The sequence below is a fragment of the Paramisgurnus dabryanus genome, chromosome 24 (genome assembly GCF_030506205.2).
Source record: "Paramisgurnus dabryanus chromosome 24, PD_genome_1.1, whole genome shotgun sequence".
NCBI lineage: Eukaryota > Metazoa > Chordata > Actinopteri > Cypriniformes > Cobitidae > Paramisgurnus > Paramisgurnus dabryanus.
In genome coordinates this window covers 30,050,397-30,073,977 of record NC_133360.1, presented here as the reverse complement: position 1 = coordinate 30,073,977, position 23,581 = coordinate 30,050,397, and the positions used below count along the sequence as shown (strand labels likewise).

The 23,581-nt window shown below is 36.6% G+C and overlaps 1 protein-coding gene across 1 annotated transcript; it reads right to left on the bottom strand.

Annotated features, from left to right (window-relative positions):
* Positions 1-4,066: 4,066 nt before the first annotated feature.
* Positions 4,067-23,094, bottom strand: card9 (caspase recruitment domain family, member 9). The gene is made up of 10 exons (XM_065259866.2): positions 22,827-23,094; positions 22,491-22,628; positions 21,998-22,323; positions 12,877-13,056; positions 12,651-12,791; positions 11,960-12,085; positions 11,648-11,836; positions 11,504-11,539; positions 6,530-6,618; positions 4,067-6,420 (listed from the first exon to the last, which is right to left on the bottom strand). The coding sequence occupies exons 1-10, from the start codon at positions 23,026-23,028 to the stop codon at positions 6,327-6,329; spliced, it is 1,521 nt and encodes a 506-aa protein (XP_065115938.1). The 5' UTR covers positions 23,029-23,094; the 3' UTR covers positions 4,067-6,326.
* Positions 23,095-23,581: the final 487 nt, after the last annotated feature.

Genomic DNA, 23,581 nt, shown 5'->3' with positions numbered 1-23,581 from the left:
CTGGGGCCAGGGTGATGTTTGGCTTGCTGAATCTGCGAAGGCCGGGCAGCGGTTCCTCAACAGCTTCCCGATCGCTTTCATGTCGTTCACGGTCCGTGAAGCTGCATCGCGTGGAATGCATGTTTGTTGCTCGCTTGTGGACGTCGGAAGGCAGGGTGAAGTGGGCGCTGTACCTCGCCTTGGATCTGCTAAAACCGGGAAACAACTCCTCCACAGCTTCCCGCTCAGGTGAGGATAGGTCAGAAAAGCATATATCAGATGAATCCGCCATTAGATCGGAAAATGCTAGCTTCAGCCTCCACCGTGTGGATGCTAGCAGGCTATATGCTAACACTGGGTGTTTATTAGTGATCATCCAGAGAGGATCAAATAAAATAGCTGTTTAAAAAATAAGTGCTGTTTTTAACTCTTTCCCCGCCATTGACGAGATATCTCGTCAATTAAGATAAAACGCTTCCCCGCCAATGACGAGATTTTCCGTCTTTCCGCAATACCGCTATTATTCCGCAACTTTTTAAAACCGGAAGTATTGCCCTATGGCAAGCTGCTGCATGTCCGTGTCTGTTTAAAAGATCGCTCTGATTGGGATCTCTATGAAAAGTCCGTCACAAAAATGGAATTATCTCTGCTTTTTGCTCAAAATATGGTGTTTATGCAAAAACCTACCCATATTCAAAAGCTGATTGCAAAAGAACCACTAAAGGTAGGATGAAACTGTTTTTTTTGTTTGAAAGCAGAGGGTCTGTTCTTTCATTTGGTATATTGTATGTTTATATATTTAAAGAAGAACATTTTCTGGAAGGCATTAAACTTTGGTGAAAATCATGAAAAACGCTGACGCTGTCTGGCAACTTTTTTTAAAAACGCTGGCGGTGAAAGAGTTAAACCAAAAAAGTTCTACACTTTCTGTCATAAGTGTTAATCCAAATACAAAGCAAATCCACATATGATAAATTTTCCTGCTGCATGTGTGTCAGTTGCCTTCTACATATAAAAGCTGTATCCCCTAAAATAATTAAATACATAAATTTACATTTTTAAAGTTGAACAGTAATGAGTTAATTCATGCAATCTACTTTGTAATTTAATAGATAAAAATAAAAATAATTATCACAAAACAATTGTCAATTTTCGTGGATGTTTTTTTGGAAATTCTTCTCTCTATCTTTAACTAGTCTTAATGCCTTAGCAGCTGCTCGTTCTTCTGGGCAAGTAATCATGTTTTTCGATGGTGGGCACTTTCTGAGCTGCTTTCTAAGCGTTTCAGACAACGATGATTCACCTAGTACTGTTTCTGTGAGAAGGATTTTGAGTCTGGACTTTTTTTGTGAAAATGGTAAAAATGTTAATTTTTAAGGCTATTTTTCTCAGCCTAATGCTGCATTTACACCAACCGCGGTAAGGGCGTGAAGCGCGAGTGATTTCAATGTTAAGTCAATGTGAAGACGCGTTGACGCGCGTCAGGAGGTCCCGCGGCGCGGAAGAGGCTTTCGCGCATGAAGCTCGGGCGAAAGGCGCGAATTGAGCGTTGTGCGCGGTACGCGCGGTAAGCGCGAATGGTGCTTTTTGTGCATCTAGCGGTTCACGCGAATTTGCGGCTGACGCCCGAGTTGAAAAATGTGAACTTTGGCGGAATTTCGTGCCACGTTAACCAATCAGGAGCCTGCTTGCTGCTGTGGTGGCAGCCCCGCCCGGAGTCACTCACTCAACCAAGGCTTGACATTGTCCATAAGCAGACACCCAGAGCTATATGACACAAGTTCTTATTTCTATAGAGGAGACAGGAATAAAAAGGACCTCGCTTGGAAGAGTGTCAGTGAGGACATTGGGCAACCTGGTAATTGTAATACACACTTCACTTTTGAGTCACGTGACGTTTATCGACCCGTGTCGTTTATTTTCCCCATAGTAAGGTTACAAAATACAAACTGGTAACTCTCTCGATAAATGCACAATCAACGTCAGTCATTTTGCAAACAGACACTTGCCCCTCCCACAAGAAGCGGAGTTTGCCTCTGACGCGCGTCAAATGCTTGCTTTTTCCGCGCGTCTACTCCGCTCTACACGCGCGAATGCATCCAAATTGTTCAAGCGGCAAACCACGCGCGGTAGACGCGATTTTGACGCCCAAACCGCGTTTGGTGTAAACTCAGCATAAGAGGGTCAGGGAGACTTGCCCTTGACTAGACCATTCAAACAAGCTCAAGGTAGAGGGTGTGGCACTTTCAGGAGCGGAGCTACAGGCATTTGAATATAAAGGTTAGTTGTTTTATATTTACGAAAGGGGAGGTCCTAAAGACTTGTGGGCATTGTAAAGGGGGCGTAGAGAGCTTTCAAAAAACATTACCTTTAAGTCTCTACGACATTACTGGGCAGAGCTATGTATAGATACCCAAATGAACTTTTGGGTTGGGTGATTTCACAAGGGCGTGTTGGTCCCCACAAGGGTTAGGGTTTAGATTTAGGATAGGACGGGGCTCAGGAGATTATGGTTAGAATATAACTGTAAGTTTGGGTTAGGAAAATAAAGGCCTTTTCAGGCAGCACTGGCCCAGGTGTTAGGTGTTAGATTAGTCCAAAGCCAGGGTACAAATAACAGTCCAGACATCCAACTTGGTTGTGCGCATGCCATGTGCCCAACTGGCCATCTCAGATCAATCAACACCATCATACGAGTAATACACAAGCGCTCACTTTTTCATTGTAGAACTATATACAAAATCCAAATCTGTGGTTAGTGAGCCAAGGGTTGTACCATTTTAGGTTTCCTGGCATTGGGGTTTGAGTTGTGTTATGATGTGAGGATTTAATTGATCTGACTCGAATCATTGCCCCACAATAAAGTTTTCCAGATAATGTAATTTTATGTACATGCCATTTTTGTTTATTTTTCTAATACAGTCAGTAAGTTTACAATTTGATTTTACCCTCAACAGTTGTATGACAGTGTGGATGTTATTCTATTTACATGAAGTAAAAATGTCAAAAGATTTAATACTTTAATACTTTGAAAAATAAGCTAAATATGTTGTACCAAATTAGTTGTAGTTCTCATACAATATGGGTATGAAAAACCACCTTTCTAAATAAAAAAAATTGTGCATTATATTAAAAAAGCATATTATTTCTATTTGGTGGACCTAAACAAAAATCATTGAACTATTATAACATTCAAGAGTGATTCACAGTACAGAAAGATTTGACAATATAAAGGCGTTTTAGGAAAAAAATATGAAAATGCAGCAATAAAAAGCCACAGTTAAAAAGCAAACATGTATTTAAACCTGCTGGTGTCTGTAATCCCAAAAAAAACCTCAATACAGGATCCTTCAATGCATAAAGCTGTATTTCTGCCCCTCCCCCAAACCAAAACTTGCAAAAATGAAACATTTGCTGTGAGCTCAGAATACAAAAAAAAAACTATTTTCAAACAGTTCTATTCATTGACATGCCATAATACACTGATTAGTATAGATTAATGCCATTCTGGATTGTTGGTGAATAGCCACTATGTTCAAACAAGAATAAAACATTAGGAGGAGGTGGGACTGGAATATTAGTAAGATGGTAGGTGCCTTTAGGGTCCATGATGGTGTCAAAAAGACATCTACAAGTGAAGTTTAACACATTCTCGTGTTATGTGATACATTGTGCTAGAATGTATAATTATTTAATAATATATACTTATGGCAGCAATGGACTTATTTGACCATGCTCCATGCAATTAAAACTCCTGTTTTAGTTGTGATATGTCTTTCAATGCAATAAAAATTCAATGTGAATGAAGCACAATAGACAACATACACTGAGACAATGGCTGAAGCAACACAAAGCAAGTCCCCTATATGGTAACTTGGATTAAAAGAGAATGAAATAACTGGAACAAAGTTACCCTCCAAGAAACAAGTTTTGTGTGTGTTGTGCGTTTTTAAATGGTACAGTTTTTACAAAAATATGTGATTTCGGAAATATTCAAAGGTGCAACCTCTTGAATTTGTAGGAAAAATTAAAAATTTTGCACAGTGTGTGTTTTATTGATATCCTAACACATTTTTAAAAAATTACCCATTATAATGACCACCCTGCCACCCCCTGCTGCAAAAACCATCACTGACTATTTGAATTCATATGGGCATAAAATAAGAAGGAAATCAAGGTATTACCACCATCATCCTCTGACCTTAGTTCTATTAAGAGCCTGTGGAGCATCCTTATATGAAAGATCTGTGAGATGGACAGCCCTATAATTCGAAACATAAACTAAGGGATGTAATACTAGCGTCTTCAAGTGAAATAAAGACAAAACCTATATTTGTATCACTAAGTTTAATAAATGGGAGAGTTAAAGTCATGTCAAAGATATGCTCATATATTATTATGTAACTTGTGTAAATGCATTATTTATTTTACATTTTTGTTTTTTGGACAATGTTTGTGCATGCAGCACATTTGAGAAATATCTGTTTTTGGATCAAACCGCAAACGTTGTCTTAAGACAAAGGAAACAACCCAGAAATTATCCATTATATCATTATAAATTTGATAAATTGCACATGTTGCATATTTTTCAAAGTATTAAAGTATCTTTCGACATTTTTATTTAATTTAAATAGAATAACATCCACAATGTATTATTACTGTTGAGGGTAAAATAAAATTTGTAAACTTACTGAATGTATTTGAAAAATAAACAAAAAGGGCATGTGCATAATAATTTGGAACGCAGTGTAAAGTTGATTGTTATTTTTGTGTACATCATTGTAATATATGAATGGCTTGGAAATGTAATCCTCAGTTTTTTATTGAAATTGACAGTAATATAGATAATACAGCACTGTAAACTGTCCAAAAAAGAACACAAAATTAGATAACTTAAAAGAGAAAAAAACATTGTTGCTGAGGGGAGTATTGTTATACAAAAACATGAAAATAGTTACATGCTTGTAGAATCTGACAAGTTTTCTGGAATGTAATGCTCAGTTAACTGAAATAATGATCTTAATGATATATGGAGTCTGCAAATGTAACTGTCTATAGAACATTGCTCTATTTTCTTTTATCATGAATAAAGACAGAAGGCAAACTATGATAAGACAACCAAAAAATGTAACCAATTATCAAAGGATGACATTGTGAGATTTGGATATTCAAACTACTGGGACAGGAAAGCTGTCGTCCAAGATCATACATGGTCGCCAACCGTTCTGTGCAGCACCGGATGAAATTACGAGAAATGTGACCCCTGGTGGTTTGGGGATTACTGCATAAGCATATTATAAGAATGCTTAGCATTAAAATCCTGTTTTTGTCAATAAAGGATCAAATCATATTGTCTCAGTTACAAATTTGACTGGTAAATGACAAAGAATGATTTGCCCTTGTATTTATTGCATTGCAAAAGATTGACAGATTGATAAGCAGACATGCTATTTATGACTGGACTGACTGGTAACTTTTTATACTTTGTGGTAAAGGCGGCTCTCCTATTGACCCTGACCTATCAGTGTGGCTCTCATGAAAAAATAGTGATGTGGTGACATTGTAATTCATGATATGTCCTGTAGGTGGCAACATTTTGTTATATATATACAAAGATAAGGATCTAAGAGAAATCAGAATAAGAATTCGTTGGAGTAGTGAACTGAGCAAATGTGAGGTGTTTCTCAATGTCAAGGAGGGACCCTTGGAAGCCTGAATTTCACCCTGCAGGTGGTGCAACTCTATTATGACCAAGACCAAAGAAACATGTAAACAGATATAGTGTAAGAGAGTTTTTTTGGAATAGTTTTTATTTTTTAAGTTATTTTAAAAGTGTTCTAATGAAATTATTCACATAATCGCTAATGTGTCTTCTACGTTTTCGGGACCTTTATCATGTTTAAAGCAGTCAAATAATGTGATATTACCTGAAAGCGGACACTTGCATGCAGCTCATAAATAAACGAGGCACTTATCTTTAGCAAATCGATGCTTCTGAAATGTGCCGCACAAGTGAATACACACATGACTAAATAAGAGTTACTATTAACCCTGCATCGTTTTTGCAAAACTAACCCCTAGTATTTAGTTGAATTTTTTTTTTTTTTTTTTGCTATTGATAAGGGCAAAACAAAAGCTAATGCATCGATTTAATATTTAATGCATGTCATTCAAATTTTTTAGTGAACAACAGCAACTGTGGCAGTTTATAATCATGAAAATTACAGTAAACAAAGCAGTGAAACTTTTTATGGTCTCTGAATGCAAAGCCATGCCAGATTCCCTTCAAACTGCACACATGCCTTTTAAAGAAAGTTACAGTTCTTTGTCTTGTCCACAGCTGTATGTCACAACCCATCTGTATCACTCCCGGTAGTGTTGTCCAGGATGCACTGCACATTCTCTTTAACTGTGAACCTTTTTGTTCTTACAGCACGTTTCCTGTCATCATAAGACCAAATCAAGATAATATAAAATACAGTGATTATTTAATTGAAATGACTGCCATGTAATGGTTACATTATTTAAGGGTATAATAAAAAAAACCCACCTCCCATTATAGATGTTGTATCGTCCTTTAAGTATGCAGTTATTTGGGATGTCCTCCTCAGAGGACACAGTTTTCGGAAAGATGCTAGGCTGCAGGAAAAAAAAAAACACAAAAAGTGTCATGGAAAATTGTATCTTTACTTATTTCTACTGTTTTATGATTTGAGCAATTATTGCAGTTTATAAAGAGTTTTATTGTATAAGCTGCATAAGTTAACTAAGCAAATTTGTATCTTTCTTGACCTTAAGTTTAGTCAGCTACATTACATATAGTGATATGGATGTGAAAATGTCTAGCAGCTAAGTATAAAAGTGTGAACGCAGAGTTGAAGTTTGCCTTTTCTCTGCACAGTCTGAATTGTGCAGACGGAAGTGCCTCTTGCAAGTTATTAAAATCATTTCAAACTGTGTTGGGTTCTGACTATAATTATTCATGTGTTCAACAAGGTAAAAATTCCACAACAAAAGGTCACTGAAAAATTAAGTTTACCCTTTGTCAAATTTACTTCATTGCTACATTAACACTCTACGCTGTTTGTTGGATTACTATAACTATTTAAGTTCATTGCCTTTGTAAATTTCAATGTGTTTAAGTTGAGAGTTAATATTCATAAAGCAAAAAGACAATCACTCAAATATCTTGCTTTTAGCCAATGTATAATTTTCCAACAAGTATTTATAAATATTTATCAAATGTGCGCACTTGGTTCTTACGAACATCAGTAAGTAATCATTGTTGATAAATCCCGCGTGTTCTTAAGTACAATGCTCGTGCACGTTCATGGTCATTTGCTTCCCGAAACGTCCTCCAATGAACCATATATGGTGACAACACCTCTTTTTAAAAGTCACATGGTTGTGCTTTTTCCTTCAACGCAAAAATGAGAGCGAAAAAAGAGGAACTGTACAGTCACAGAAATTGAGTTACTGGTGGATGAGGTTGAATCCAAGTAACACATACTGTTTGGTTTAATTAGTGCGGGAGGAATGACTTACAAAAGAAAAAATCTGCATGAGAACATGTTACCAGTGGAATTCAGTTGTGTCTGAGAAAAAAACACATCCAGAAATCAAAAAATTGTTCAACATTAAATTATCGTCTAAAAAACGGGTCATAGCACACCAAAGTTCACAAATCAGTGCAACTGGAGGAGGAGAGACAATGACAGAACTTTCCACCTTGGACAGCCGCATATAGCCAGCATCATCAGCGCGATCTTTGAAAATGCTCTGATTTGTGAAGTCTTCCAATAACACTGTATCAAGCATTAGTCTGAGTTTTCTTTTATAGGGTAAACACCAATTTTAAGACAAATCATAAAAAATTAACTTCATTAACTTCAACACTGATTTTGCTGTTATATATATTATATTATATTATATTATATTATATTATATTATATTATATTATATTATATTATATTATATTATATTATATTATATTATAGCGTAATTCCTCAAATAAAGACCGGGGCTTTTATTTACCTAAACTGCCGAAGGTAACAGGCTTTTATTTGAAGCAGGCTTTTATTAGAGACAGGCCTTTATTTCAAATTCCATCTGTTTGATAAATAATTGTTTCAAATTAGCCATTACATTAAAAGCGATAGCGTTCTAGTGGATAGAGATCATTAATTTTAACAGTATATTTTTTCAAGGTTGTTGAAAAGTCCGTCACTAGCATTAAATGAGACCTCAATGTAGCTACTGGCATCTATTGGCAGCTGTGCATTATGATGAACTTGAATGCATTTAGGAGATAACACTGCATGCCCACATTATCCAAATCATGCCCCAGCACGATAGTCCCCCCTCCCAACTCCATGCACGCATGCTACTCCGGGCGAGCTTTTGTCATTAGAATGCATTTGTTTTGAGCAAAGCAGGAGGAAAATCACTCTCTTAACACTGGAACCCATCGTAACGTTAAGTCTGTGTTTTGTTATTCAGAGTCGTATTATATTATTACTAATCGTTTTTAACACCTGGTTGTGGATAATAAATATACAAAGTGTTTATTTAGCACTGAGGATGGTCCTGTATAGTATTGATATTCTACCAGTAGATTCTCTGCGTAAGCATGATCAGAACTGTGCATATAACTGTTCTTAAAGCATGAAATGTACTATATATATGTGACTGTGAATTTGAGTATAATGTGGGTTTGTTATCAGTAATGAACTAATCAAGGTTATCATACACACACACACAGCAGCAGTGTTATTACAAAGTAATTAATTAGTTATCTCGAGAAAACAAACTTTGTTGATAATGAAAAGATAACGAAATAATTAATTTGTTATAATGACATAACAAATATTGTTTTTATCGAGATAACAAATTAATTAATAATGTGTCCGTCTTGAAGTCAAACTAATGCGCCGCAGATGGGAGGCTGACAAATTCTTAGCTAGCTATACAGGTATATCCGTCTGCTTCAACTACGGTAAAAATGTAGGCTAACGTCAATTTAGCAATGCAATGTAAAACGTAATTAAAGTTTATTAATTCATTTAATAGTGCTTTGATATGTATCGTGTTTATTATTATGGTCTGATGCTGGTTAATGTGATCGTCCTGATTTCAGCCTTCAAGAGCTGCTGTCACTATCTGGTCCAGGTGCATGGTCACGGGAAGTGGGGCTGCTGCAGCACCCCCTATTGGCAAGAGGGACGTGAATTTTGGACTTTAATTTCATTACTCTCTGTGCCTACCAGGGCCGGGTCTACAGGGGGGCTGGGGGGGCATTGCCCCCCAGATTTTCCTTGTGCCCCCCCAAAAATGTCCAGCCAACCTTAAAATAACGGAGTCTCTTTACACAAAAAACGTCTTCTTTAGGCAAGCGCTATCGCTCTTTACAGCTCCCGCCCACTAACGTCTGATTAGCTTATTCAAACATTGGAGGTCTTTTCAGCATTATTTAAGTCACAGGAAAAGTACTACTGTTCTTTATGACGGTAACTAAAAAAAAACGCATCTTTAAAGTATATATCAAAAACAATGCAATTTAGTATTACATAAACGTAATAACCCAACACATATTAAATTAAAACTTTTTTTATAGTAAAACATGCCCAAAATAGCCCCTTATCCTTTCTTAGACTCACCTCATTATTTATTCATGCAAATACAACAGCCAATGGCAAGTCTCCAGCAGCATTTAATGTGTTTGTTTTAGACGTAGTTCTGTTTATTAAAATTAGAATATGCAGTTTGGTTGTGGCATACTATATAGTAGATATAAATTATATAAGATGGTTATACAGTAAATATACAGTATTGTAACAGCTGAGCATCGCGTGCAGTTCAGTTTTAAAATCAAATTTTAGCGGTTGTGTCATCGTCATTCATCAGCTCATTCAGCTCGCGTTTGAGAAAAACTTCACACGCAAAAATCTACAGACTTTTAAGTTCAAGAGGAGCTTTCACTCCGCAAGGTCATCGTAAGGTAAAACATTGTATTTTATAATGTTGCGTTGTATTATAATATCTAATTTGCTGTGTTATAAACAAAGCAGTGTGATTTATCTTTGGTCTGGTCGCAAATCACACTTACAGTATTTTAGGGCTTGTGCTTTTGTCTGGTGCTGTTATAGGCAAACAGGATAACCTTTGACGAATTTGTCATGCATGTCAAATTGCTTACATGATGCAACAATATATTATTTAAAGCATTGTGCTTTGTTGTGATATTTGAGGTTGCTGCAACAGCAATGATAGGGTCAGGAATTAATGACAATACAGCTTATCACATATATCACATTGAAAATACATTATTTTACATGAAGAAAATGTTTGAGAAGTGGAAATAAAGTTCCTAACAAGTGTTTATTTAGAATAAAGGCATATGTTGGGTAGGGTAGGTATAAGAATGGCTTTAATTTATCTATAAGTAAAATAATAGATTAAATGCAGTGTAAACATTAATAAAATATAGCTATATGTACAGCTTTATATTTATATCACCTGCTTGCCTGATTTCATTAACTGTGACTAAATGTGTCAAACTAGTTTAATCATTATAACATTATAAATCATTAATCTAATTGCATCTACTTTTAAAATGTGAACGTGCAAAATGACATATAAATTGCCTTTTATTATAAGACATGCAAAGTAATATTGGATTGAAACATCCATAATTTTAGTGTATGAATCATTTTAGTCGAGAAATGGCTGCCCACCCAAAAATCCTGACTGCCCCCCCAGTCTAACACAGTCTCACCCCATTTCGTCAATATTTGACGACACTTGACCATTCGTCAATATGTGACGCGGAGGGTATACCTTTCGCGTCATTTTTTGACGAACTGGGGACTTCAATACTATTACGTCCGTTGCATTCTCTTCTCCTATTTTCTTACCAATTTCGCGTCGGTTTAGGGTTAGATTACGCAAAATTAAACCGTGTACGCGAAATTAAACAGTGTACGCGAAATTAAACAGTTGTCACCTGGCGTTGGGGTTAGAAACAGTTGTCACCTGGCGTTGGGGTTAGAGTTAGGTTTGGGTAGGGATGTCATTATGTAAATCTAACCCTAAACCGACGCGAAATTGGTAAGAAAATAGGAGAAGAGAATGCAACGGACGTAATAGTATTGAAGTCCCCAGTTCGTCAAAAAATGACGCGAAAGGTATACCCTCCGCGTCACATATTGACGAATGGTCAAGTGTCGTCAAATATTGATGAAATGGGGTGAGACTGGGTTGCCCAGTCCAGCAAGCCTAGTACCGGGCCTGGTGCCTACCCATCTCCGTGGCCTCATCCGAGCGCACTTTCCACCATGCATAAAGACTATAAAAAAATAAAAGTCCATGTCCTTTCTCGGCTCCCGTAGGAAGATTATTTTGGGGGGGCAGTGAGGTACCTCCCTGAAATTAGTTTTTGCAGGATGTAATGTCTGGTAATCAAAATTTTCAGGGAATTCTAAAGAGTGTATTTTCATTTAAAACTAATAAAAACTAATTACATTACCTCAAATGAACTCATCAAAGGGCTTTCTTCTGAGTTCTGAGAAATAAAAAAATCATAATAATAGTAAAACATCCTAATATGAATAAATCTGAACCCCTTTGAAAATCTGTGTCATTCATGTACATTTCTTTGCACTGCACATACCAAATGAATTAGATTGTTTTGTTTGCGTAGTTTTGCTTGGAGGCCAAGAACTTCTCCTTGAGCATGGAACAACTGGACTTGAAGTTCATCATAACGTTCTCCCATCTCTCGGATCTGTTTCCGGTAATTGTCCTTCTCATGGAGATTTTTTGAGCTCTCCAAATGGTACTCCTCTCTTGTAGCAATAGCCTATCAAAAAGAGATCAAGTTCATGTCCCACACACTGGCCTCATTTCATCTTTCACATACAATAGAATATTTACAGCATACAAATGCTATTCATTGCCAGGCAAAAATAAAGTAGTTTGATACCCTGTCTCTTTCTTTAATGACCTCTTCCAGCTGCTTCAGGATGTCTTCCATTCGGTCACAATACATTTTGGAATCCTTTTTTAGCATGGTGCACATCAATGCCAACTCATCCTTCTCCTCTTGAAACTACAATTCCAAAATTTTATTTATCTCATAACTTTATTTATATTAAAATTGATACATACTATAAAAAATAAATCAAAATAAATGTCATTAACTCTGTCCTCGCCATTGACAAGTTAACTCGTCAATTAAGAGATAACGCATCCATGCCAATCCATGCTCTTCCACAACTTATAAAACCCTGAAGTATCGCCCTAGGGCAAACGGCTGTATGTCCGTTCAAGTTTTGAGGATCGCTCTGCATCTGGTCTCTATCAAAAGTCCTTCACAAAAATGCAATTATCTCAGCTTTTTGCTCAAAATTTGTTGTTTTTAAAGAAACCTACCCATATTTGAGAGGTGATAAAGAGAGATCTAATGAAGTTATGATGAAACTTTTTTGTTTTAAAGCAGAGGGTCTGTTCTTTCATTTGATATATTGTTTATTTATATATTTTAAGAAGAACAGTTTCTGGAAGGCATTAAACTTTAATTAAAATCATGAAAAATGCTGCCGCTGGCTGGCAACTTTAAAAAAAATGCTGGCAGGTAAAGAGTTAAGATCCAGCATGTATAAAAGTATAACCACCTTATCACGTAGCTCTTGCGTATCATGCAGATCTTTGCGTACATTGTAGAGATCATTCACCAGCTTCTGGTATTGTGCCTGATTTTGTTGCTTGAAATCTGCTAGTGACTGTTCATCAAGTTTTACATGTGCTGGAGTTGCCTGTGGGGAAAAAAGTGTATATTATCTTATTTATTTTGATTCGTCTTGTGTTATGCACAGAAGTGAATTAGTGACATCGATTTACTTTGGAAGCACTTTCAAGCTCTTGGATACGTGCTGTAAGAAGATCATTTTCTCTTTGCAGCTGCCAAATCATCTCTTGACTCGGCCTCTGCTCCATGGCATTTTTCAAAGTTATTGTCTTTTTCCGCTGTATCTTTGAATCGCTCTCTGCATTCATTAAGCTGTGCTTGAGTCTTTCAATCTTATGAAAAGAAAACAGAGCGAATATTTTTATTACTTTAAATGCTTTACTTTAAACATTGCTCTAACATACCAACTAATAAATAAATAAACAATAACAAGCCCCTGAAAAAGGCTGAAAGCCCCTGGTGTTTTTTTAAGGATCATTATTTGGACCTAAGCTCCATAGGTGCGAAGTCCTATTGTTTCCTTATTACAAGTTCAGACTGCAAGATTTTATCCCTGGTTTTAACTTGTTGACATGTTTTGAGAAATCGCAGACAAATGCCCAAAATCATAGGCAAATCGGTGCTCCTGTAAGCAAGTGACAATCACACAGTGTGAATTATCAAACACGCGAGGGAATCGCAGACACTCCTGAGATATCTTTCAAGCTAGATATCTGGTCCTGTCGGCAATTCAAAATAGTGCCGTGTGTTCTGACTGAAAATAACATTGGCGTTTACCTACAACCAATGAGAGAGCAACATACAGTACATGACAGCTGGAAGTTCAGGGAGAAGTTATGAAGGTACAGACCATAATATAAGCTTTGGTTCAGAAAAGAGCTTCTATTTTATTTTTCTTCTTTTCGCCACAAATGTGCACACATGTAAGTTGTATTGCAAGCTTCTTGCTGGCTACCATTTTTAATAATAATTCTTGCACGCGTGCCTTCTCGTTGTTTTCTTGTCTCTTCTCGCATGCATTTGGTTTTTTAGTTGTAGTTTGAGGACCGGGAAAAAGTTGTCGGCAATTTTTCCTATGGTAAAGTCATGCAGTGATAAACCCCCTGTCACGATCCATCGTTCAGTGTCAACACAGCAGTGACTGAACGCTACCCCAGACCCAGGTGAAAAATTAAAGTTAAATTAAAGTTCTGTAGCGAACAGGCTTGGGAGTATAAATGGACCTGAGCAATGCCACCAAACGCAGGCAATGGTTAGTGTAAAGTTGCTTGAATTTGCACTGTAGTTGAATGATCATTGTCCACATCATGAAGAGTCAAGATTACCAGACTGTGGTTGACAACAGTAAGTTGACCATGTTTGATGGAATATGGGCTTTTCATGGAATGTTCCCACAGTGATTTAAGGGGCATACGATACTGTAGTTGAAAATTATGAAATTTCACACGTTTCACTTAAGACAACGTTTCATTTAAAAGAAAAAATCTAAAATGTAGTCCTGATTGGCTCAGTAGGGTTAGGTATCAATATCAATATCAATATCTATCACTGCTGTGGTATTGTGTAGCATTAGTAGTAAGGCAAGTCAGATCGGAAACAACTATTTACTTAATGCTGGGTACACATCAAAAGTGTTTGATTACGAACATTCATCAAAATATCTTAATTGATGTTCATCAGAACAAAGACATTTATACAGGTTTGTGAAAACATGAGAGTGAGGAAATGATGACAAAATTGTGAATTTTCCCTTTAACAGAAGTATAACCATTACAAGTGTATATGCACAAGACACCACATCCGCCCAAGAGGAAGTCAGTCTTTTTGGAATTTGTGCATTTTCAGTAAACTTTTTCAAACTATTTTAATAATATATTTCCATTAACTCTTGTGAACTCTGGTTGAGACTTTATTTTGTCATGAAATTTGGTTGAATGACCTTACATGACATGATCGGACATATGGCCTAAAAGATAAAATTGGCAAGATAAAGGCTTCATTGATATCTCAACATAAAAAGTAATAGTAAGGAGCTAATTAACATAGTATGCATCTTGTTAAGTGTTGCATGCAACATGATCTCACATGTTGTTTTGTTACACACTTTTTAAACTATTCTTAAAGATTTGGTTGAAATTCTTGGATATTTTGGAAAAAAAACACATTATGGAAAAATCCCAATGTGTTAAAATAAGACATTAACAAAACTAAAATCAAATTGTAGACATAAAACCGATAAATTTAAATTCTAAAATTGGCACACATGTAAAAGTCATGGGCCATTAGGCTGGTACATGGGCATGACAGGGGGCTCTGTAACAGATATATCATGATTGACATATGACATTGAACAAAGCTATATCATAAATAAAAACTGTTGTTTTTATTATTTATTTTTTTGTATTGATATAAAAAAATTTCAACACAGATTTATGTGGCATTCACACCAGACACGGAAAGATGCGGCAAGTGCGGGTGATTTACCTGTTAAATCAATGCAAAGACGTGAATAGGCATTCGGCAACACGGTAGGCGCGGTATGGAAGGTTTTTTTGGTCTTTTTTAAATTAATTAATTAAATTATAAAATAATTAATTAAATTATAAAATAATTAATTAAATTATAAAATAATTAATTAAATTATAAAATAAAAAATAAAATCGCAAAATATGTCCCAAATTTGAAAATGAAATGCTAAAATAAAAATTTAAACATTATATTAAATTATTTAATTTTCATTTTTAACGTGATGAAGCATCATTCCGGCCAAATTGAAAAATTAAATTAAATTGATGATTTCACATTTCATTTTCAATATAATCTTCAGTCAAGACTGACAATATTAAAATAAAAAGGCAAGCTTGAAAAGGAATCTGTAAATATATTTTTTTAAGGGCTTTTTATTCATGCCCAAGCAATAATAGGGACAAAATTAAAATAAAGTTCAGTTTTAATTTTATGTTCTCTTTTATTTATTGGTTTTCATTTTCTTTTTCATTTTCGTTTTCGTTTTCATTTTCGTTTTCAACTTGTATGCAAATTCAATGTTAATCAGTGGGTGGGGTTTACTTGCTCATAAAAAGGGGAATGGCTGAAGCAGCATATATGTGAAGCAGTGTTGCCAAGTCAGCGACTGTTTTGCCAACTTAGCGACTACATCTAGCGACTTTTAGACCCATTTAGACAAACTTAGCGACTGTTTGGATTAATCCTAGCTTCACATCTGTACAGAGAAGCTACTGTGTCGCATGTACCGGCCCACGAGTGCTGGGTGGCGCTGTCTCGGTGAAATGTGCGTCTGGTGTCTCTGTACATGCTGAGCAGCAACATATTAGACTGTACGAGCTGACGCGTGGATGAGATTCGCGAACATTGTTTACATGTCAAAGGAGGAACAAACAATAAAAAGGGGCTGGTCCACTGTTATATATGTGCGTATTTTCACACATTTGATCCGGTGAGGCGTCAGTCATTCTCATCAAATGCATACACATAGCACAGTGTGATTATCGTGCAATACATATGCCAAATTCCGGAAAGTATTGGCGTATCATATGCTCGCAAAATTGGAATTTGGCTTATGTATAGCACGATAATCACACTGCGTGTTATTTGTATGCATTTCATGAGAATGGACATACATAGACACGTCACTTACTTTTGCAGCGGGCACACTGGTACAGAACAGACCTTCAGCCTTTGTGACGGGGCTCAGCTTCGGCCCAATTTAAACCCTTCATCCTCATGTGTTACGCTGATTTGTGAGTAGGGCTGTGACCGTACAGGATTTTGTTTTACCGCGGTGAAGAAGCAACAAAATCACGCGGTTACAGCACAACAACCCACCCCAGGAAAGCAGTAATCTTATATATCATTAAAACGACAAATTATATTAGCAATAACAGCATGAAATAATATGTATTTCTTTATGTTAACTTTTGTTTTTTATATCTTTTGAATATACTATTGATTATAGAACTTTTATGTCACCGTTTATAGCCCATTTTATACAATACATTTCATAGAATAACAACCTGAAAAGCTGTAGAAAGAATATGCAGTTTAAGATTGTTTCTGGTGAGTTGTGCAAAACCTGATTCCTATTTCTTTAGACATAGTTTTTCGGTTAACTTTCCGTGGATAGAAACGCACTTCTCCAAACTTGTTGAAACGCTGAATAATTTATTGTACAAAAAATGGGTTAAAAACAATGACAAAAACGGTTCCATAATTGATATTAAACTCAAAAGATATCGAAAATAAATAGTTTTTAATGTTATTATGATTAGTAGGTATGTGACAAAATTACGTAATACGCACGAGCGCTTTGTTCCCACGGCTGTGTTCCCAGCAGGTATTCAGCGCCAGACGCGTTGGTGACTTAGGAAATCTGTCATATCTTTGCTTTGTGAATACCTCTAAAGCCCATATACTAGTGACATAAATTACTTCCTCACGTTGATTCTCACGTTCGAATTTCCAAGATTGCTGTCGTAAGAAAAAAGTTATAAGCGAAGCAAAATTTGTCTCGTGTTTGGCATTTAAATCCTTTATGAAGGCGAGTATTTTTTGTTTCAAACCAAATACTTTTTATAGAATATACATTTAACTTGAATTAGGTGAAGTTTGGGATTGATTGTAACATTCGCATGTGCTTTTTTAAGATCCGCAAGTGACGTTGTTCAAAAGCAGAATCGCCCGCTTCCAAAACTTCTCCGTTTTCATCAATCCGTGCAGTATTTTTCAAAGTAATCATACAGAACGAAGGATTAGAATCTCTAGATTACATTATTGGCATGATTTTGTCAAACATATAAATAAATACATGCATGCAACATGCATGCATTTATTGATTTATTAATGATAAATAACATAATCATCAATTAATGTATTAATAACATCTGACCATTTAAATTGCTCGCCAGCATTATTAGTCAATTAAGAAATATTAAAGAAACAATGAAATGTTTCTTTAATATATAAAAATATAGCTTTTATTTGAGAGGGCTTTGATTTCATATGAAAGAATTGATGCTCTCGGTTTCATTAATTAGTGGTTAATCATAAATAATAAAATTCTTATATATACCTTTTAAAAAGATGTCATCTTAACTTTGTTGGGCTGTTAATTACCTACAATTTTGTGTTTGAATTATGCAAATAGGCCAAGATATGAGGAAGTTATGATATTTTGAAGTGTTTGGTCAAGCGGAAGAGGTCACAGTTTTTCATAGTTTTCCTGTGTTAATTGGGTACAAAAATGACCCCCAATTTTCGAGTTTAAAAATGCCATAACTTTCTTAATAATTATCCGATTTTAATCATTAAAAAAAATTTAAAGTTTGTTTTATTATCTATCATATGGTTATTATATATGAATTTTCTAGAATTTTTTTTTTTTGTCACATACCTATGATTAGTATGTTTAATTCGATTTTTTCAAAGTGGATACAAAACGAAATAGCCTATTGCATCATTCCGTAAATAACTGCGCAAAACTTATGGATACTCCAATCAATGCTTTCAATTTCAGCTGTCCATTTACATCATCAAGAAGACTTTTTTTTAACCCGAGCTGGAGAAATTCACTTACAGCAGCTCCAGATATAAACACAGCATTCAACCAAATAACGAGTCGCGCTGTCGGTAAGCGCTCACCTGCCTTCATAACGATAGTTGTCATGTTTGCCCATTATAGTTTCAAATTATTATTATGCTATTATTATCATCACCAACACACAGTGCCTGCTTCTCCTTGAACAAGAAATAATGCGCGTGGCTCGGACTCCTTGCACATGAACTTGCATTGCACTGACATTTCCTTGCAGAGATGATGTTATTCGCGCAGGGGTTTAAAACCAGGGAGTGAGTCGGTACCGTTCAAGAAATCAGAGCACCTGTGCATGACACGCTTCATGTTTAAGAAGGTTGCGGCCGTGACATCACCGCAGCTGGCATCTCACGTATGGCCGTACGCGGTAAGCGGCAAAATCGCCGAGCGGCTTCAGCTTTTCTCTTGTATTGGAAGCGTTTTGTGCAGCATTTAGTGCAAATATGTTTATCTTCAACGGTGCCTGTCATGAAGTACCATGTCCGGAGAAGGAATAGGATTTTGGGTGCACGAGCAAGGCGTGTGGACCAACTCCGCTTCCCCTCTGTAACCGCCCCCGTTTTGCCGCTTTCCGCACGTCTCCTATTGAAAAAGAACTAAACACTCGCGGTTGCCGCGTACCATGTGAAACGGCTACTGCGGTGATGCAGTAACGCGTTATCGTCACAGCCTTTATGTGCTTGCTTCAGCGGTCAGAACTGTATGTTGTGTCCAGTGCAGTGTACAGGGTAGACCCTGAAAGACTTGCATTTCACAGAGGACGCAAGTCCTGATACGATACTTGTAAAGACAACACATAGGCTGAATAAACAGATAATGTTCATATAAAAGTAAGTGACTGGTCGGTGTATGTCTTCAGCTCGTTAAACTGATGCCTCACTGGATCAGATGTGTGAAAATACACACATACATAACAGCGGACCAGACACTTTTAGTGTTTGAAATGTAAACAATGCATGCGAATCTCATCCACGCGTCAGTTCGTAAATTGTTCACTGCTCAGAAAATGCACAGAGGGTAGACGCCAGGCGCACATTTCACCGTGACCGCGCCACCCAGCAATCGTGGGCCGGTACAAGCGACACAGTAGCCTATATGTGCAGATATGAAGCTAAGATTCATCCAAACAGTCGCTAAGTTTGTCTAAATGGTTTAAAAGTCGCTAGATGTAGTGGGGGAAATGTGTAAATTTGACTGATATATCATTTTAGCTCGCTTAGAGGGGAGCAAATGTAAAAAATGTCTCACTTTACCCCACTCTCCCCTACTTTTATTTTACCTCTCATGTGCCTCCATAAATGTACATTTGTATACTTCATATGTTTATATTTCAAAGTCTACTTTATATTGTAAATATCCTCTGATTCTATTTTATTTTATTTTGCAGTAGTACTTCATCCATCACCCAGCACCTTAGCTTATTTGCACCTTAATGTTTGTTAATATTGTGTTATTGTATGTTTCTCGTTTTATGTATAATGCTTTGGCAATATTGTAAGTGACACAATCATGCCAATAAAGTTCTTTAAATTGAAAAAAATTGTAGCAATAAGGTCGCTAAGTTGGGAAGCAACACAGTCGCTGAGTTGGCAACACTTCAGCCAATCCCATTTTTTTTTAGCAAGTAAACCCCACCCACTGATTAACATTGAATTTGCATACAAGTTGAAAATAAAAGTGAACACGAAAATGAAAATGAAAAAGAAAAACAGAACATAGAATTAAAACTGAACTTTACATTTTAATTTTGTCCCTATTATTGCTTGGGCATGAATAAAAAGCCTTTAAAAAAATTTATTTACAGATTCCTTTTCAAGCTTGCCTTTTTATTTTAATATTGTCTGTCTTGACTCAAGATTATATTGAAAATGAAATGTCAAATCATCAATTTAATTTAATTTTTCAATTTGGCCGGAATGATGCTTCATCACGTTAAAAATGAAAATGAAATAATTTAATATAATGTTTTAGTTTTTATTTTAGCATTTCATTTTCAAATTTGGGACATATTTTGCGATTTTATTTTTTATTTTATAATTTAATTAATTATTTTATAATTTAATTAATTAATTTAAAAAAGTCCAAAAATACCTTCCATAGGGCGCGCAGCGGATGGCGCGTTCCGCGTGAATTGAGCGTTGCCGCGGGAAATGCGTAAGATAAAAAATCTGCACTTTGGTGGATATTGGCGCAGCGTTAACCAATCAGGAGCTTGCTTTGCTCTACTAGTGACGTGATTACAGGGAGCGAGCGAAGTCACAGAAGCCCCTCCCATGACGCGAATTTCCGTATAAATGTCTTGAGTACTCAAAATGTTCAAGCATCCAACAACACGCGAACAGCGCGTTTTTGCCACCTCTACAGTGGCTGGTGTGAACGCACAGTTAGAGTTTATTTGTAGCAGCACATCCGATGGGGGGATCGGTGAATAGCGGGTAACTAAAGCGCAGTCAGGTAAGATGCAGAGCCTTGCATGTTACAAAAATTCCGTGTACACCACGACGCGTACTGAGCACAAACACGAGGCTCCACACCTGAAATTGACCATAAGTCCATCAAGTATAATCAGGCTTAAATGAGGGGACAGAGTCACATCGGTGTGACTGATGCCACAGGTGTGTGTACATGTCATGTGAGAGAGTGAAAAACAAATTGTTCAAAAATCTATTTGTGGCAGTAAGTTTGAGATTTTGTGGTAGGCATTTTCAAGTTACTCAAGTAAAATTCTCTATCACTAGCCCATCCAAAAAAATCTCTTGTCCCGAACAAGCGTTAATGGCAGGGTATATGATTTTGAAAAATGCTAGCGGTAGCCTACTAGCACTGAAATCACGATCCCACTCTCCATTCAAATCCCTATCCAAAGCCACACCTCCTCCAAAGCACATGAACACGCACAGACCAGACATCCATCCACATCCCATGTCTCATTCACAATTGAGAAAACTTTGCAGTACAAAGTGAATAACATAACCAAAATAACCAACATAAACAAGATCAGAATTAGTTAAAACACGTTTTTAGTTGTGCAGACGTATAGTATATCGTTACGCTAATTCGTAAAGGAACACAAATTTCATAAGCAACACAATGTTTCATCAAAGTAGAATATCTGAATCCGGCTAATGCATTGTTTCTTGTTTTAGTGTTCTCCTTAAAAGTGAGCCACGGGAGCATCTTCTGCTATTCCGGATAAATGTTATCTTTTTAGAGTAATTTTATGTTAGCTTTTCATTTGACAACTCATTTATTTTTAGTTGCAAATGCCGGTGAAAATTAAATAAACACACTCAACGGAGTAATTTTGTCTTGAGCACCCACGAAAAAACGGCAGATATGCTCTAATAATTTAAATCAAAACGCTTTTGAAATTTGGAAGCACCTCTTATTGGTTGATCTCACGAGTTGTAATACCTACAATGGTTTGATGAATAAGCTGAATATGGGGCGCTTAACATTCCGGGTCTAAAACTGCATGGAAAATGTGACGCCGCCACCTTTGACCTTCTGACTACACCCCTGCTGCAATTAATTTTAGGGGAAATTTTGTTTGGGAAATAACTGTTAATGACTAACCAATAATGCTATACCTAATCATTTTAGGCAAAATACAATTTCTGTAGTTCAAGGCTATATGTGACAGATTAAGTGAGCTGGATCACCTCTAGCTGGAGGTCCCTGTTACACATTTGCGCACAGTTTTTCTCTTCGCTCAGTCGAGTCAGACTGTGCATCAGACTGTAATTCTCATCTCTCAATCGACGCGCCTCCTCACTAACACGCTCACGCTCCTCTCGGATGCGCTGCCCTCGCTCCTGCTGTTTGTGAAGCTCACTCTCGCAATGTTTCAGCTGGCGGATGGTGTCAAGCTGCTCTGCGGCCTGTGCAGATACCTCCAGCCTCGCCTTTCGCTCATCATGTATGAGCTTCTGTAGGCGAGACACCTCATTCATGAGGAACTGAGTGAGGCCACATTCACCTGCAGTGTCTAAAAGGACAGAAAAGGTTGACTTCCTCATAGCTAGTTCAACAAACGTTTACAACCAAAGACAATGTGTGTAAAAATACTTCCTAACTCTTACTTTATTATTATAGATGTAAAGAGTTATCGTTATTACTCATACATTTACTAGAATTATTTATAGTACAACTCACCAATAAGTACAGAGAAGACCCGAGCCGGCTCTTTGCCGGTGATTTTGCGATAAAGGTCTGGATAGTCTAGCTCCAAGCTCTCTAGAAAAGCTTCATACCCTTTGAGACCGGTTCTTTGTAAAATGTCCAGCAGAACCCCTATGACCAAACGTAAACAGTAGCTAGTACTCAAGTACTATTCCATAACAAAACAAACCCTGTTTGATGCTGTTAAAATAATTACAAATGACATTTTAGGCTATACATTATAAGGATTCTTACTTTGTCGTTTCCCACATGCATGTTTGTAATTGTGCAACAGTTTACCAGAACTTCAAGCCGTCTAAAATCTCTTACCAACTTTTCGGCGTCTTATAACCAGATTGGGGTCGTTGTAGATTTGCTCCTCATCCTCACTGCTCAGCACCTTACACTGCCTCAAATAAGGTGTTATTCTTGACGGCTCGATTGTCTTGATGAGAAGCATTCTGTAGTCTTCCAGCCGTACCCAGCACTCATCCTCATCCTCCAAATTAAAATGCACTGGGTCATCAGACATGACCAGTACTGTCAATAGGACTGTTTGATAGGAAGGTTAAGGTCTAACGAACGTTAGAAGAGCTTGACTGGAAACCCAAAAAGGAAATGAAGTTCGCTATACCTTGTGGTTGCAGAAGTTCCCTTTTCCAGTTGGCATTTCAGTTCCTTAAATGTCCCTTAATTTCACAATAAACTGTCACACTTGTAAACTTTTGGTTTCCAGTGAACATAAACATACAGACGGGTGATTCTCATTAAATCTTGGTTTTAAGATGTCAAACATGATTTTTTTTATTCTTTTTATTCATTAAAACACAGTCTGATATGTTTAAAGGCATACATTTCAAACTTTTTCCTGACAATTTACCACAATTTTGAATATTTAAAAAAAAAAATCTTATTACCATAACCATTTGAAACGGTCAAAACCATAGCAAAGAGAAGCCACGATGCCCAAGCTAATTTTTAATTAATCATACATGATTAGACATTAAGGATGTATATTTTAAGAATGAAAATGTCTTTTTTTGTGTGGAAAACTACCTCTGTGTGGTAAATAGAAAAATAGAGAA

Coding starts and splice junctions, on each gene's coding strand:
- card9 (XM_065259866.2), bottom strand. CDS start 23,028: ATGTCTGATGACCCAGTGCATTTTAATTTGGAGGATGAGGATGAGTGC. Junction 13,057..21,997: donor ACAGGGACCTCCAGCTAGAG/GTGATCCAGCTC, acceptor TCTTTTCATAAG/ATTGAAAGACTCAAGCACAG. Junction 6,619..11,503: donor CTTTGATGAGTTCATTTGAG/GTAATGTAATTA, acceptor TTTTTCCTGCAG/CCTAGCATCTTTCCGAAAAC.